This window comes from Phalacrocorax aristotelis, chromosome 13 (genome assembly GCF_949628215.1).
Source record: "Phalacrocorax aristotelis chromosome 13, bGulAri2.1, whole genome shotgun sequence".
NCBI lineage: Eukaryota > Metazoa > Chordata > Aves > Suliformes > Phalacrocoracidae > Phalacrocorax > Phalacrocorax aristotelis.
The window spans coordinates 1,177,543-1,193,775 of NC_134288.1; the positions used below are offsets into that span (position 1 = coordinate 1,177,543).

The 16,233-nt window shown below is 39.7% G+C and overlaps 1 protein-coding gene across 2 annotated transcripts in view; it reads left to right on the forward strand.

Moving 5' to 3' along the window:
* The window catches only part of PHF20 (PHD finger protein 20), a 77,499-nt gene that overhangs the window by 11,421 nt on the left and 49,845 nt on the right, over positions 1 to 16,233 (forward strand). For both annotated transcript variants that reach the window (XM_075109008.1, XM_075109009.1), the window contains exons 5-12: positions 1,638 to 1,752; positions 7,871 to 8,042; positions 8,255 to 8,339; positions 9,692 to 9,771; positions 12,076 to 12,463; positions 12,868 to 12,975; positions 13,942 to 14,118; positions 14,923 to 15,099. In XM_075109008.1, the coding sequence (XP_074965109.1) occupies positions 1,670 to 1,752; positions 7,871 to 8,042; positions 8,255 to 8,339; positions 9,692 to 9,771; positions 12,076 to 12,463; positions 12,868 to 12,975; positions 13,942 to 14,118; positions 14,923 to 15,099 (1,270 nt within the window). In that variant the 5' untranslated portion in view covers positions 1,638 to 1,669. The remainder of the gene's footprint in view (positions 1 to 1,637; positions 1,753 to 7,870; positions 8,043 to 8,254; positions 8,340 to 9,691; positions 9,772 to 12,075; positions 12,464 to 12,867; positions 12,976 to 13,941; positions 14,119 to 14,922; positions 15,100 to 16,233) is intronic.

Consider the following 16,233-nt stretch of genomic DNA (forward strand, 5'->3'; position numbering starts at 1 on the left):
TTCCAGTGGTGGTGTGGGTTTTTTTTTGTTTTTAATTATTATTGTCTGTTTTTCATCAGAATGTAAAACTCCAACCGCCTTAACTTTTCCTTGATTTTCTTCCCCCTCACTTTCCCAATTAAAACTTATGGAGGTGGTAGGTAAATCCCCCCTGCCTCAACCTCTGACCCTATTAGAATACAGCCATTCCTGGACTGATTCAGGTCCATCGTGGGTGAACTCACAGTTTATCAGATACTCTAGAAAACTTGCAATGTTTTTCAGTGCCTAGGTGGCTAAAATATTTTTTCTTTTGGTGTGAATCACTGTGTTATGAATTGAGCTTACAGACAATAGCGGTGTTTTGTTGTGGTGTTTTTTTTTCCCATACCATTGCAGGCTGCTTTAACAGTCCTGAAGATAAGTCTAAAAGCAGTGCTCTAGAGGAAGAGACAGCATATCATCTTCTGGTAGAGAAGTTTCTTTGCAGTGTGGTTATGATACTCGAGGTGGTGGGGGTGCCTCCATGGCCAGCCCTTGGTACATGGCCTGGTTTAAAAAGTGTGTTGATGGAGTAGCTTTTCCCTGCAATAGAAGCTTTATGATTTTCCTAAAGGTCTTTGATTTCTGAACCACACTTCAACATAGTTCTTCATAAAATAGTATTAATCCTTTTACAGATGCAGCTCAGTTGGAATCATTGCTGTTCATGCATTGTGTGAACCAAAATGCTGCTGCTTATTTCTGTTGCCGGTGCATGTCTCATTATTCTTGTAGTTTGAGACTAGAAAGATTTTTAATTAAAACTCGCATCCATTTTATACATCTTTAATTGAATCTTCAAGATATAGCCTTACTGTAAGGAGGACAGTATTGAATAAAACTTACATTTTTGGATGCTGTAACCTTGAAGACTACACAAATGGATCATAATTTGCATCTTATAATTGTGGGAAATGACTGACAAAAATTTGGGAAAAATAGCTCCTGATGAGGCTTTCCACTAAATGTACCTTGAGAGAAACTATTTTGGCAAGATTCCTTAAACCTTTATATTATCTGTTGGAAAGGTGTCATAATGAAAACTGTTAAAATGGTGAAGTGGGTAGGTAGAAAGCAATGCAGATATGCAAGCAGTATAGTCAGTCTTCTAAAATTGGTTAAAGAAGCTATGTATTTCTAACGTCTTTGAACTCCATTGCATTTGTAGTGATGAGGTGACATAGTGTTCTAGTGTGTTTCATGAACATGGTAGCTGTTGAAAGATTGTTATTGTGTTTGGGTTTGCCTGATTCCCGTTTACTGGATTCCTTGTTTTCATCAAAACCGGGAGGGGGGAGAGAATATCACGAAACTTGTATCTCTGTTGTGAATAAACATTGGGTTGCAGAGTTCTTAATTGTCCTGGAACTTGGACCGATGGGCAGAGGTTGAGCTTGGATCTTTCATGGTCCAGTAGCTACCACTTTGAACACATTTTTGGAATGATTCTGCACACTGTCACTTGGGAACCCTTGTTTAAGAGATAATTGTCCCCTTTACTTTCTGCAACAAAAAAATACAGAGGTCCCTTAACATCTAGCTTTTGGGGATTATGGTGCATAAGCTTATTTTGTGTATGTCTTGATTAGTGATTGATATTTAATTGCATTTTTCAGGGGAATAAAATCAGCAGTGTTGATATTACAAAATGACAAAACATCCTCCGAATAGAAGAGGGATCAACTTTGAGGTGGGAGCCCAGTTGGAAGCCCGTGACAGATTAAAAAACTGGTATTTTTTTAAAACCATTCATATTATATTAACTCTAAGTCTTTAATATCTTAACATTTTGTATTGGTACAACATTTAGAGTCCAGTCATTGGTTTGTAGGAAAGTAGTTAATTTATAAAAGCTTGTATACCAGTGGTTGAAATGGGCGATAGATGCTGATAAGTTGTGTTGGCCCTTAAAGAGAAGTGTACTGGTGCTATCTGTGTCTAGGAAGTAGGACTATGCATAAATCTAGTGGGACTTCAGACTCTGGTACTCCTGAATTCACATTTTAAATTCTGTGCTATACACAGATTGCAGAGCAGATGTTATGAAGAGATAAATCCTTTGCAGTACAGAATACCCAAGGTAGTTCCTTGCTACTTCCTTTCCCCATTGCTGTTGTGAATTCGTAGGCTTTGAAGTCTGAAATTGTTACAGCCTGTGCTCCTGTGGGGTGGTTAGCTTTAGAATTAAGACTTGGGTGGGGAAACGCATTCCACAGTGAGAAGTCTGCTCTGGAGCCTGTCTTGCAGGCTTCAGCTGTGAGGAAGAACACTTTCTTGACTTACCACTGCAGTAGGAAGGGGGATAAAGGGCCTAGAAGTTCCTTGGGCTAACTTTGAGCCTTCTAACTCTGTTCATTGTAGGAAATCAGCTCAAAAATTAGTATTTAATAGTGCTCAGTGAATGAGGCATACAATGAAAACTGCTGGGGATAAAGGCTTCTTAAATACAGGAATTAATTGGGTTTTAGTTCCTTAAGATATCCTCTCTCCTGAAGTCAGCTATAGCTGACTCTTATTTAAGTCTGTGTGAGTTAGACATGATTGTACTTTAGGCTCTGGAACCTGCCGGCAGGTTAAGCGTGCAGAAGTCAGTGTTGAAAACCATCTGGATGACCCAGAAGGATAGAGCGCTGCCTTAGACACAGGGGGCTTGTTCAAAAACATTTTGGTTGCGTACAGAGTATTCCTCTACTTTCCCGGTACAAGGGGATTGGAATTGTGAAAATGAGTAAACGTAAATCTTTATAGAAAGAACATGAAGTACGAACATTAAATCATACTTGCTTATTATATTGGCTTTCCTGTGTAACCAAGAGTTGTATAGGTAGGACTCTGATCTAAATCTGCATGCATCTCTTGCATTCTTGAGCTTTGTTTATACAGCAAGAAAACAGTCACACCTACAAAAACGAGATTTCTTAGCCTGTCTGTAATGTAGGCTTATTAAAGATGCAGTTTAGTATAGACTGTGTTTTGAGCAAGACTAATAACTTGTGTCCCTGTTTGGAGAAGGACACTGTCTCAAAGTATGGGAGTACACAGCTCCTACATGGGAAAACTTTTTTTTGGAAATTCAACACCTGCTATACTTTCCATGTATCCCTTGGCTTAAATTTAAATTTTGGGTATGCTGCATGTCCAAACTAAGCCACATTGTTTGGTTTTTAAAAACACTTGATCTTAAATGACCTGTCCTACGCCCACTGTTTTGCAACTCTTTGGTCTCATAACTCAGTTATTAACTCTCAAGTTTTCTTTTGCTTCCTAAGCTTTTGAAACCTGGGTCAGAAAGTCTGTTTCCCTGACTGGTGATGTACATGTATTTCTGTTTTCAGGGTTTGAACCAAAATTTGTTAGAGCTGGGGGCTTGTGTTTTCTTAGCAGTGTCAGTGGTGACAGGATGAGATGCCTCCCTGGGTGTGGATTTGTAGAGGACAGCAGATGCCTTTTTTCCCCTGCTACTTCCACCTACTGCTGTGTGAACAGGACCACTCTATGGTGTGATTGCGATGCACTCCTTTTATACAGATACAGAACTTCCTGTTTGCTGATACTTGCTTTCCCAGCGCTAGACCTTCAGAGGTCCAGGCTTTTTTGTGTACCTTTGTTGCTATGTTGGCACTTAAACACAGAGGGAAGCCTCTTTGTTTGATCGGAGGGCTGGCTTTGATTTCTGTGCTCGCTACCAAACACACCATGAGCCAGTATTACTTCTCAAATGGCAGTGGTGCTTTGGGAAGTATCTAATCTCAGAGCCCCATTTACCTGCCTTTCATGGCAGTGGTTTGTACCCTGAAATGCTGGCTCAAGACTTTGAGGGTGTTTGGATGTGATGCTAGCCCTACTGAAGGGGAAAGAAAATTGCGTATGCTAGCAGAGTAGTCATTGCAGAGCCTGCTCCTTGCCAAAGTGCAAAGTGAATTTTGCCTCTTTAGAACTCTTACCGAAGGTTTCTCTGTATCTGGAATCATAATGTATTGGAAATGCACTTCAATTCCTGGTGCAGTTGCCTGTCACCTCCTAGCCTTGAACTTCAGGGAGTGCAGTGAGTACTTTTGGTACTTGGTTTAGTTCTTGGGACTTGGCTGATGCATCAAAGCTGTCATGAAAGGCTCGTCACAGTGTCTGTTGGGGCAGAGAGCTCTGGCAGTGCCTCCCTGCACGCTGAAAGATGTCTTGGTGCACAGTGCTGGAGTTCAGAGGATGGAGTAGTGGGACTGATCCAGTAGCGCAGTCCTAAATGGAGAGATTGAAAGAGGCTAGCTGTACTGTCCCAGATGAATTGTTCTTCAAACTCTTTGCATTGGATCATTTAAACTCTTCAGTGCTGGCTAGCTGCAGACATCCTCTCTCATAGAAAAGAGGATGACTCTGCACTGGATGCTTGCAGTAGGCAAACTCTTTTGAGTTTTTCTGTCTGTTCTGCAAATAAAATGGATTTGAATAAACTTTTGATTCTGGTTGAGGCTCTTGAGTGTTGAGAACAAGAATAGTATTATTAGTGTGTTGTGCTACCCTGTTAAGGTAGAGATTGTTGGTCCCATGAGGTTAATGGCTCATGCTGTCAGAACTGTTTCAGTACTGAAAAGATGAAGCCCCACAGCTGTTGTCCATCATGGTACTGGTTTTTCTAGATGCTTCTTTCCTCTTACCATTGCTTTGACTGCAGTAAGCTTGTCCCTTCTTAGTTCTGAGAGAGAGGGGGTTTACAGCAATTTAATTTTGGTATATAGGAAAGGAGAAGGGAGACAAACTAGTGCAGGACTGAGAGATAGGAACTCTTCCAGTCAGCACGCTGACTCTGAATTTCCAGATTTTCACCTCTTTGCAGAAGAGGATGGTTTTACACTTGTGTCTACATTAAACCCATTTTCATAGTTTGCTGTGCTGTGACAGCAGTCGTGTGAAGTTGCCAGTCACTGTTAACCTCTGTCTATTGAGAATTATGCTGTTTGAACTTCTGATTGTCACCTGGATTCTCACCAAAACTAAAGCCAGCAGTTTGGGCATCTTAGAGCTTTTCCCTTACTGTTTAGCCAGCACATAAAGCTTTGAAAGGTACAAGCTCATCATTTTTTTTGAATTGAGCTGGAAAGCTACTTGTTTTGGCCTCCCAATATTTTGCAAGAAGTTGTTTCTGATTTCAGCTTGTTTTTTGCAGTGTGTTAATAAATACTCAAATCAGTACCAGTTGGGGATTTTTTCTACAGGATCAGTTAGCTGTCTTGCTGACCTGTGGAGTCAGCTAAATGCTTCCTTTGTGGTTTGGGGGAGGATATGTTGGACTGTCCTGGGACACAAGGCAGTTCTTTCTTTTTCAGGCCTTAGCCAGGCTTCTGCTATTGGCCTTTCACTTTGTGTATCCTCCTGTAGTATGTTTTCTTGATCAACAAGTGTGAATTTCATTGAAGTTACCTCTACCCCATAGCATGTTCACAGGCTTTTTGGTGCATGTTTATGGATATACTGTACTACTACTCTTCTGTGTAGATCTGTGAGGACTTGTGGCATGCTTGATCAACACTTTGAAGGCTAGGGGACAAATGTTGGAGAAAGGAAGCTTGCACTGTCCATGTGTGGTGCTCAGAGCTGTTGAGAACCTGTGAACCTTTTGAAGTTGCCAGTGCTGTGTTTTGCATCTGAAAGGAAGGTGGTATCACGGAGGGGGCTGTCAAAGCTTGTGGATAGATCTAGCACGGCTTCTGCTAGGTTTACTATTGCAGTCAAGAGCACTGAACTTACATGTGCTGATGTTGGTTGCTTCAGAAAAAGGTGATTTGTTCATGCTTTGCAGTATGTTATCCAGGAGCTGACTGAAAGCTCCAGTTCAGCCACGCTGGCTCTCAACCAGACTGAGATTTGGTCTCATTGTCAGGTATGTTTTTGCTGGTTTTGATGATAAATCAGCATTTCCCTCCCCACCCCATCAGGGAGTCTTTAGAAGGTGAGGTGGGATATGTGCAGATGACTGTTGCATGGTTCTGGGTTGATGGTGGTTCTGATGGAGAGGGTTCCTCCTTTCACTGGGTCTGCAGCAGGGAATGGTCTCGCATCATAGAGGTAGTTGGCTCTTGTTGCTTTGGCTTTCCTTTCACCAGAGGGAGAATATTAGTGGATTGATTGTGTTTACCACAGTTGGTTATTTGCATGGACTGGATCATTAGCTTAATGTTGAGCCAGTACTCTGTCATTTTTAACAACTTCCCTCTTGATCTTTGGGAATCAGGACAGACCCTAGGCCCATTGCAGTCCTGATGGCAAAAGCAACCTTCTGGCTAGTCTCTTGTTGAGAGAACCTGGGAATTCCTACCCCCGTTTCTGCAGCGCGTTGCAGGAAGCTGGACACTGATTTTTGTCGTTACCCATACTTAGTGACAGGCAGTTGCTGAGATATCTAAGAATAAACTATGTTTTTATTAAACTATATTGTTACATGTGGAAAGACTGAATATTCCCCCCTCATGAGCCTGTGCAGGGCAGTGCTTGGGGTTACCTAAATATGAAATATGTTGACTGTCACATGAAGGAAGTTACTTCCTTCCTAGGAAGCTGGTAACCAGATAGAGATGTCCATGCCATAAGTATCTCCCGTTTGTCTTCCTCTCCTCCACAGCCTTTGGTGCATGTGTTTTGACAGTATATTGGGATAAGCTAATGGCATGGCTTGAGGCATGTGGCACTGAGTGTTAGGCAGGGCCTTAGTCTGTGGTTGCAGTGTAAGGCTCTACGTGGCCTATTTGTAGCTCTTTTTGAATAAGTCATGACTGGACGTGTTGCAGATCTGCTGAAGAATTTCCATTGTAGGTAGCTTTTAATCTGTGTAGTATTGTAGAATGGTACTCTCTGTTGCATTTAAGTCTTAATTCTGACATGTCTGGGTTTTATTTTTAGCATCAGGCTTGATACTTTCGAGATGCCATTTCCTACCCCTTGTTCTATCTTTAAGCGTGATTTATCAGGTAAAGAATACTTGTGGATTTGGGTTGGTGGTGTTTTTTTGGTGTTTTTTTTCTTCAGCCCTTTGTTCAATAATTCAGTGGAGCCTTGCTTTTCTTCCACAAATGACTGAAAACACCAGCAAGTGAAGATTTTCTCCTGGCACTGTTATCGTGTGGGGGAAAAAACATCAATACTTCGGTTGTTATCTTCAGCTGGGATAGTGAAATACGCTATGATTCTGAAATACTTGCTGAAGTTACAAATTACCAGTGCAATTAAAGAAATGCATAATTTATAAGATCTTCCTGATTAGAAACAACTGGATTTGACTGTTCTCAGATACCTGTACCTGAGAGATTTCTGTTTAAAAGTCCCAGGATTTTGCAGATGAAACTTAACTTTGAGATCTGATAGACTTTTGCTGTTACACTGGGAACATGGTTCATGATGCCTGTTGATGAATAACTCTGAGAGAAGTGAATGTGTTGACCTCCAGGTGTTATTCTTGATAAGGGGGAGCCGATGCTATAATTTTTGTGTATATGTGAAGTTTCTAGGTGTAGGAAAGGTTTTTCTGACTTCTTGATCTCCTTAGTTGTCTCCTTTTCCTGCAGCCAATGCTTGCCTTTACAAATTCCAAAACTAAACAGCACTGTGCTGAGCTCTTCCTCATTTTGTAGCATATGTATTGTTTATACAAGTGATACATCAAATAATATTAAGATTCTAGAAACTAAAGGTTGTTAGGTGTAGTAACTGCTCCCCATCACACCTGATCAAGCAGATCTTCAGATATTTTGCTTTTGATCATGCAGAAGGTCCCATTTGTGTTATGTTTGGTACTGTAGTTAAGTGTTTCAGACTCTTACCTTATTGTTGATTGGAATACTTTAATCTACCTTTTGACCAGGTATCCAGCTCACATTGAAGAAATTGATTTTGAAGAAGGAAAAGTACTAATCCATTTCAAACGCTGGAACCACAGATATGATGAATGGTTTTGTTGGGACAGTCCTTATTTGCGTCCCTTAGAGAAGATACAGTTAAGGAAAGAAGGATTACAGGAGGAAGAAGGTTGTGCGGTAAGCAGAAAATAGAGGCTATTTGAGTATGTAACAATTCAACGTGTAGTTCTATGAATTATGACCATTAAAATGCTTCACTGTTGCTGTGTTGCCTGCTGTATAAGTTTTATGATTTATTTTAAGTATTGGAAAACTAAAAATTTTCATGGTTTAATGAAGTTGTAAGTCTCAGTAATTCTCATTTAACACATTTAACTACTGTCTTGCAGGGTTTTCATATAAATGATCAGGTGTTGGCATGCTGGTCTGACTGTCGCTTCTATCCAGCCAAAGTTATTTCTGTTAACAAAGATGGTAAGGAGTTACTTTTGGTTTTGTCCTGCTTGTTAGTAATCCATTTCTAACTGTATTCTAACATTTTTGCTTGGGTGGAGAGAGAGTACAGCAGATTGAAAAGAAAATTTTCAGTTGTTTTCTATTACGTGTGTTCGTCAGCCATCAACACATTTAACCTAACATCTTATCCTTATGAGATAAAAGAACTTTCTGCTGGGATATCCAGTCAGTAATTGCTTTAAGTGTATGTTTGTGAAAAGTTGAAGTTTTTTGTCAAGAGATGCATGTAACTGCAGTAACACTAGTGTCAGAGCTGCAAAATCCTTTTACAAATGAGTGTGGGGGAAGCACAGTCAGGCTTTCCTTTTTGAATACCAGTAAGTAACCATGAAGGACTTGTTTTGTGCTGTGCTTTCTTTAGATTGACCATATGTTTTAAGATCAAGGAGGAAAAAGTCTGTGTGATTATCTGTTGGAGTATTCCACCATGTCGTGGTTCAGCCTCAGTCGGCAGCTAAACACCACGCAGCTGCTCGCTCACTCCCCCCATGCCTGTGGGACGGGGGAGAGAATCGGAAGAGTGGAATAACAAAAAAAACCCAAACCTTGTGGATTGAGATAACAACAGTTTAATAATTACAATAAAATAATTATAATAACGATTATGATAATAATAAAAATAATGATAATACAATAAAGGAAAGGGGAAAAAAAGGCAGAAACACAAACGACACAACCGCTCACCACCCACCGACCGACACTGCCCGTCCCTGAGCCGCGATAGCCACTTCCCTCCCTGTTCCAGCCAGCTCCTCCCAGTTAACATCCTGGGCACGACACTACATGATCTGGAATATCCCTCTGGCCAGTGGGAATCTGCTCTCTTAGCTGTGCCCCCTCCCCTCCCAGCTGCTTGTGCACCCGGCAGCGCATGGGAAGCTGGAAAAGCCCTTGACTAGTACAAGCACTGCCCAACAACAGCCAAAACATCTGTGCGTTGTCAACATTATTCTCATACTAAGTCCAAAGCACAGCACTAGGCCAGCTGCAGTGAAGAAAATTAACTCTATCCCAGCTAAAACCATGACACACCAAAAATATTTTGGGGTTTTGTGAGGAGAGTATATCTAAGGAGCAATTCTAAGCTTAGACATGCACCTTTATGCTTACCATAATTATTTTTGGTAGCTTCACTTTTTCTCCCTTACCTGGCCTGTGATAATACCTCTTCTGTTGAAGTTTCTAACAACACAGATAAGGCAGCTTTTATCTACAGCTAAATATGCAGCTAGAGTATTGGAACTGTTAGCAGATGCTTTGTTAAATAACTTCTGATCTCTAAACTCTTACGCTTTATTTTCAATTTTTAGGTACATACACTGTGAAGTTTTATGATGGTGTAGTTCAGACTGTCAAAAACATTCATGTCAAAGCTTTTTCCAAAGATCAGGTAAGTACTGTGCTCATGCTACTAGTGTACTAAAAAATTAACAGTTCAGGTGACTAGATTTGATGAACTGTAAAATATGAAATGGATGAAACATCTCTACTGCTACCATACAGTACAACTGAAATAAAACTTGACAAAATGCAAAGGTTATGCAAATCTTCATCGTATGATTTGCAATGCTCGTGGGTTCATGTTCTCATGAATGCACCTCTTGTTTAGTTCAAGTTGTAGGCATAAGAATAAATCGGTTTTCTAAAAATCGTTGGAAGATTCAGAATGTACATACCAGAGCTAGTGGTAGCTTACTGAAAAACATTTTAGTTGTTTCACATGTTTGAGATCAGTTTCAACACATGCATCTTAAGAAACGAAGGGAGGGGAACTATGGAGTAGACAGATACTATTTTGTTCCAAAGTAACTACTTGATACACTTTTTTTACTAAACTCTGTTCTGATTCTATTGTTTGCCTATTCTACCAACCCTTCACCTGCTCAGTACTGTGGATTCAATCTTCAGCTCATGATGGAATGTAGGAGTGAGCCCTTCAAAAAAAACCAAAAAACCCACAACTTTTTTTTTTTTGCCTGCTTGTGGTGAGAAGGAAGAAATGCTGCTTTGTACTTCACTCTTCATGTGCAGGCACTTTCTAGGAAAAGTTGACAAGTTCTATTCCTGTGTAGCTTGGTTAAAACTTCAGAGTAACACTCATTATAGGAACGGTTTTAAGTTTGAGATCTTGCCACACGTTCCTGTGTGGTAGCTGTAGCCTGTGCTTTTAGTCATGTCTTCTGCTTTTTGTTTTCTGGAACTTTAAATCTGAACAAAGAAATTCCCTCCCCCAACAGAAGTCTTAAATACAGATTCCAATAACAAACACTAATGGGTACAATTTAAATCTGTCACTGTTGTGAAGAGGCATGTTATTCCTTCAGAGGTCTCCAGATTTGTGTTTGGTCTCACATTTTCAAAAAGTGATCTTTTTATTACCTGTGTGCCAAGTATGTTTGAAATAATATCTAGAGGGCAAGCAGATTGTACATTCACCATTTTATTGCATCAAGGTTACTTCTTAGGACTGTGGTCTGAAAACGGCAATCTAAAAAGGTATCAGTCGATGTGAGCCACATATAGATAGGAAGAGGCAAAGATGTAGTGTAGTACAAGGAGATAGGGAGTCTTAAGCGTATTCTCAGAATTATGTATAATTCAATTCAGCTGTTCTGCTTTCTTTCCCCAAAGAGGTATCAAGACGTATTTAGCCTTTCTTGTCCTCTGATCCTTGTCCAAAGTTTAAGCTTGTTGTGTCTTGCAGTATGGTTTGGAGCATGGTTGCTCTTTAATGGTTTGAGTTATAAGGCAACAAGAAGAGGGATGTCAGTTCAACTAAAGGCAGTGTTGACACACAAACAAATATAAATTATTAATCCAGGCACAAAGTTAGAAGGTTTCTGTTCATCAGAGTGGAGAAGTTCTGAGACAGCCTGTAGCAGGATCACTGGAAGGGGAAAAAACCAAAATCACCATCCCCCCCCAGGTGGTGTTAATATGAAAACTGATCACAAAATGGAAGGGGCATTGAGTAGCAGTGGCCTGTTGATACAGGGGTGTTCTTCCTGGTTTGGTGATACTATATGAGAACTATGGGGAAATAAGTTTACAGCTGAATACTGATGTAGCTTGCTGGCCAGGGACTGTTAAGGCTTTTTGTGTCCTGTGACGCTGAACACTAAACTTTGTCTTTCTGTAATTTAAGTTTTGTTTTTAAATGTAAATGTATACAGTTTAACATAATGTGGTTCCTGATGAAGTTGGTGATTTCATTTGCTTTATGTGACTCTTCACTGAGCACATTTCAGTAGCGGGGATAATTACAAGCTAAATACTGATCTATTTTGAAGGGGATGCTTTTGTGAAACAAAGGCAGTTTTTGCATCCAAGTGATAGAGCTGTTTGCTCTTTTCTGTGCTCTGGACTCCCACTCTTTCTTCAGTGTCCCAAGTAGGTTTTAAGTAGTACTGTGCAAGCTAGTATGGATCTAACCTGCACATGAGAATGAAGAAACAGCAAATCTCTTACTCCATTGAGTTGCAAAATGAGTGAATCTGTTGCACTGTTCTATTGAAGCTGCATGGGCCCTTGAACAGCTCAAGGACCTGAGTTTTAATCTGTGGATTGCAATAGAGTATATGCTTTTTATCCTTTGAAAAATTGGACAAGCATGCGAGTCTGCTAAATACAAAGGTAGGGGTGGGCTTTCAGATCGCAATAAGTTAATTTTCATATGTTGTTTTCTTTATTCTAGAATATTGTGGGTAATGCTAGGCCTAAGGAAAGAGGTAATGAAATTCCGTCATCTCCTGAAAAGCGGGAGAAATTTAAAGAACAGAGGAAAGCAACAGGTAATGCAAAGAAAGACAAGGATGAAAAGACACTAAAGACCGAGAGGAAAGCTAAGCAACCTGATAAAGAAGGAAAACTGATAGTCATCTCAGAAAAAGGCAAGATCTCAGAAAAGAATATATCTAAGAATGGAAAAGAAGATAAAGAGAATATTTCAGAGAATGATATGGAATATTCAGTAGATACACAAATTGAGAAGAAGACTGAGAATGACAATGTAAAGAGTCCACAGGAAAACACAAAAGAAACTAAACGAAAACGTGGAAGACCACCAATAACACCTCCAACAGGTAGGTAGCTAAACTTAAATGTTTAAGCCATATACCAGAACCCTTCAAAACTTACCTAAAGGTATGAAAAGTATCTTGTTCTTTCACAGCCTAAGACTCTAGAAACTTCTAAAAAAATTTAAAGTCATCTTTGTTCAGGCTTGGTTAGGACAGCTGAGAGCATACTTGTTAGTTAGGTTGGGGTTTCAGTGGTTTGGTCAGAGATTAGATTTAGGCAAGTAATCTTCATATATTATAGAAAATGTCTGCAGCAAGATTAAATGCTAATACGTAGACTTCAGAAAGCCAGGTGAAACTGTGTTTATGCAAGTCCAGTATTTTAAGTTGTGAGGCTTGGGAGTTTGTTTTAAAGAGTTCGGCAGCTTCATATCCAGTCAACTTTTGTTCTCTATCTAAATATATAGAGCCAAGTTCTCAGACGCTGCAGCCCATAACTTTGGAGTTACGACGTCGGAAAATACCTAAAGGAGGTGAAGTTCCATCAAAGCGTCCCAGGATTGAAAAAAACTTGTGTAAGTATTTTTATGGTATTCAACACTTACAGTATTTATACATATAAGTTCTTGAAATATAGGTGGAGGGGGGGAAGAGTCTATAGTATTAATCTTGAACCAAGATACACAGAACAGCTGAAACGCAGCACCTGTTTTTCTTAAATTGGCCGTTCATATGTAGTATCATCATGCTGAAAGTCCCGCCTAAATCTTGGAAGCTGGGTTTGGATAAAGGAACTATAAGCTGTGAGTCTTGATGCAGAAGTTCATAGATATAGGGGAGGCAGTAATATATTGCTTTTGATATGTAGAAGATTATAAAAACCTTTTTCTAGTTGTAGAAACTCTTTAGATGGAGGACCTTGCATTGCATATCAAAGAAACTTTAATACTAGATAAATATTCATGTCACTGCAGTCCAATACCTTCTGTTTTATCTTGGTATATTGTGTAGTTATGTTGAACTAGAGTGTGTTGATGAAGAAAGAAAATTATATTTTCTGTAGTAGTATGGACAAGGAGAGGAAGACCTGAAGAAGGCTGTCTTTCCCTTCCTTAGGAAAGGAAGGGAAACTTTGGTCTTAAAACTTCAGTGCGCATACATTATCCAGCTTAGGGTCAAAATTGTTTGTGTCTGAATTGCCTCATCTAACTTCTGGTATTACTTATGTCTGTGGGATGGTTGCTGTTTTAAGCAGTGTTTTACCAGTAAGATACTGATCTATAGTCTTCAAATCTTTCACTAAAACAAAAAGTTGAGACACCTATAAGAAGCTTTTGCTCTATTTTTATGCTTATTTATGTTAATATGATTGTAGCTCTTACAGAGGGGCCTAATCACCAGGGCTGTTTAGCTTTTGCTGTTAACCTCAGCCCTTAAACACACTTCCAAAGTGTCACTGGGATGGGAGGTCTTTCAAGTTTGCTTGTGACCTATTTAGTAATCCTGTAACTTCATGGTACCATACAATTTGTTTACTCCAGCTCAGGAAAAATTGAAGAACTCTTCAGATAACCCTGAAAAAGATCAGATCAGGAGACGATCTTCAAGACTCTCCTGTAGTATTGGCCACGAGATTTTAAATACAGATCATGTCACAGCTCCAACAGAAATTCAGCCTTTGAAAGATGCAGTGTCTAGCCAAAAGGAATCTGAGAAGGGTAAGCTGCTTGCTGGTGTGCTCCGGGTTTATGGTGGCATGGCAGTTGTCTAGTTGCTGCAAGCACTATATTTTCACCTACATAACGTGCAGGTTCTATATCTGCAATTAAAACCTGATTTCATCAGCAGTGCAGAGGAAAATCAAGGGAGTGTTATATCTCTCTCTGCTGCCCTGATTGCCTTTTGCTTTTGATTCCCTTGCCATCAGTAACCCTAGCATTTCCCTTGCATGGTGGGAGCTTTTCCAGTAGAGGGATAACTGGCCTTGCAAAAGGAGAGCTCCATAGGCTGTAAAATAACTTAAAGGAAATGTTGTGCGTAGTTTGTTTTTCTAAGGAATGCAGGTTATGCTTGTGAAAATGAGGTAATTATGAAGTTTTAACACTTTTAGATTGAAGAAGTAACCCAAATGCTAAATTTACAGTTTAATCCTACTGTTGAATGCTAAAAACACTGAATGGGATACTTTTACTCTTAGACTGGGTAGAGATAATGCTCCTGTTTTCTGCCTTGGGCTTTGTTGCCTTTCCCTTTCGGGGGGAGCTCTGATAATGGTTTGAGGAGGCCTGTCCCATTTTAGGCTATAAAGAGTTACAGCCTTTGTGTTTCTAAGCAGCTCTAAATTTAGAGGGTTGCTACAAGTAGCTGTGTTGTAAAAACTTAATTTTGTGTTAATACAACAGCAAGCTGTTTGAGCATGGCTGAGTATTTGTCTCTACTGTAATGTGATGAACACACACATCAGTGTTCTGGAATATGCTTTTGTGTGCCTTATTCAATGAAAACTTTTTCCTCCATTCTAGTCCAGTTAGAAATTCCTATTGAATCTGACCAAAGTTCCAGTGAACGAGGATCTCCTGGAAACACATCACATAGCACGGCACTCAGTACGGAGTCAGCCAATTTACAGGAAGAAAAAGTAGAAGATGCTGAATCTTCCTATGTTACTCCCAGAACTCAAGAGCCTTCTACTGCTACAGGTTCAAATTTCGATTCCAAATTTATTATTGATGCATTTCTTAAGGCAACTGATGCCAGGTGTTCTGTGCTTGTATGTGTGTCACTAACCAAAATTGTGTGTTGTCACAGTGTTAACTATGGGGGCAAATGCATATTTTTATTCCTTATGGACTCAGTTTTGATCTTACCTTTAGAGATTGACAGTAATCTTCCAAAAAGTGGAAATCATAATTTTTAAATGACTGGGTTTAAGATTCTTAGCATGCGAATGGTGAAATTAGCAAATGCTTGTTTTCAGGTTATAATCTAATGTTTGTTATTCTGGATTAAGTTGGACTAACATCTTAAAGGATCGGATTCTTTTGTCATTTCTGTGCTGCAGGTATGTGGTAACATTGATGTTTCGGAATCCCGATTGTACATTTCTATATCCTTATGTTTTGGCTTCTGTTATACTTAAGCCTTAGACTATTTAGAGGATTTAGGACAAATTTATGAAATAATTCAAACATTTCAGTGTCTGTTTTAATGTATATAGTCTCTTTTCTCTTAGCTGGGGAATGTACTTACCTAGCTTGTTCAAATTAAGATTTCCTGTACAGATAGCAGACTATGCCAAAACATAGCGCAGTCCTGTGATTATTTCTTGTAACTTTAATACTTGGATCTGCAGCTAACTGGGGAAACGTGGACTACAAACTCCCTAGTTTATGCTCTATCAAAAAAAATCCTTAATTTTAAGTTGCACAGAGCATTTAGAGGGATTTACAGTTGCTCAGTATTGGTAGAGTAACTGTATGTGGTAGCTTTCATCCTGTTTGGTTATTCCAAATTTACCCTGCTGCTTGCACGCATCCTCTTTCACGCATTCTTGTGTAACCGTACAAATGAAATGGTTTCTCTCTTTGCCACTGATGTGCACCTTCAGTGCAGGAAGGCATGTATCTCTCATCCTTTGCTCAGGTTTCATGTGTAAATGGTCTTTTACTGTTTAAAAATCAGAGGAATTCTGATCTTGCTCTCCTTCCTAACCAGGCTGATGATAATGTCCCACCTGTATTCTAACTATAGTGTATCCAGAGTCTTTTCAGTTGATGTGAGTTGGGGCTGTGACTTTCCTTCCCTACATTCTGGCAGTGAGTTCAGAAGATACG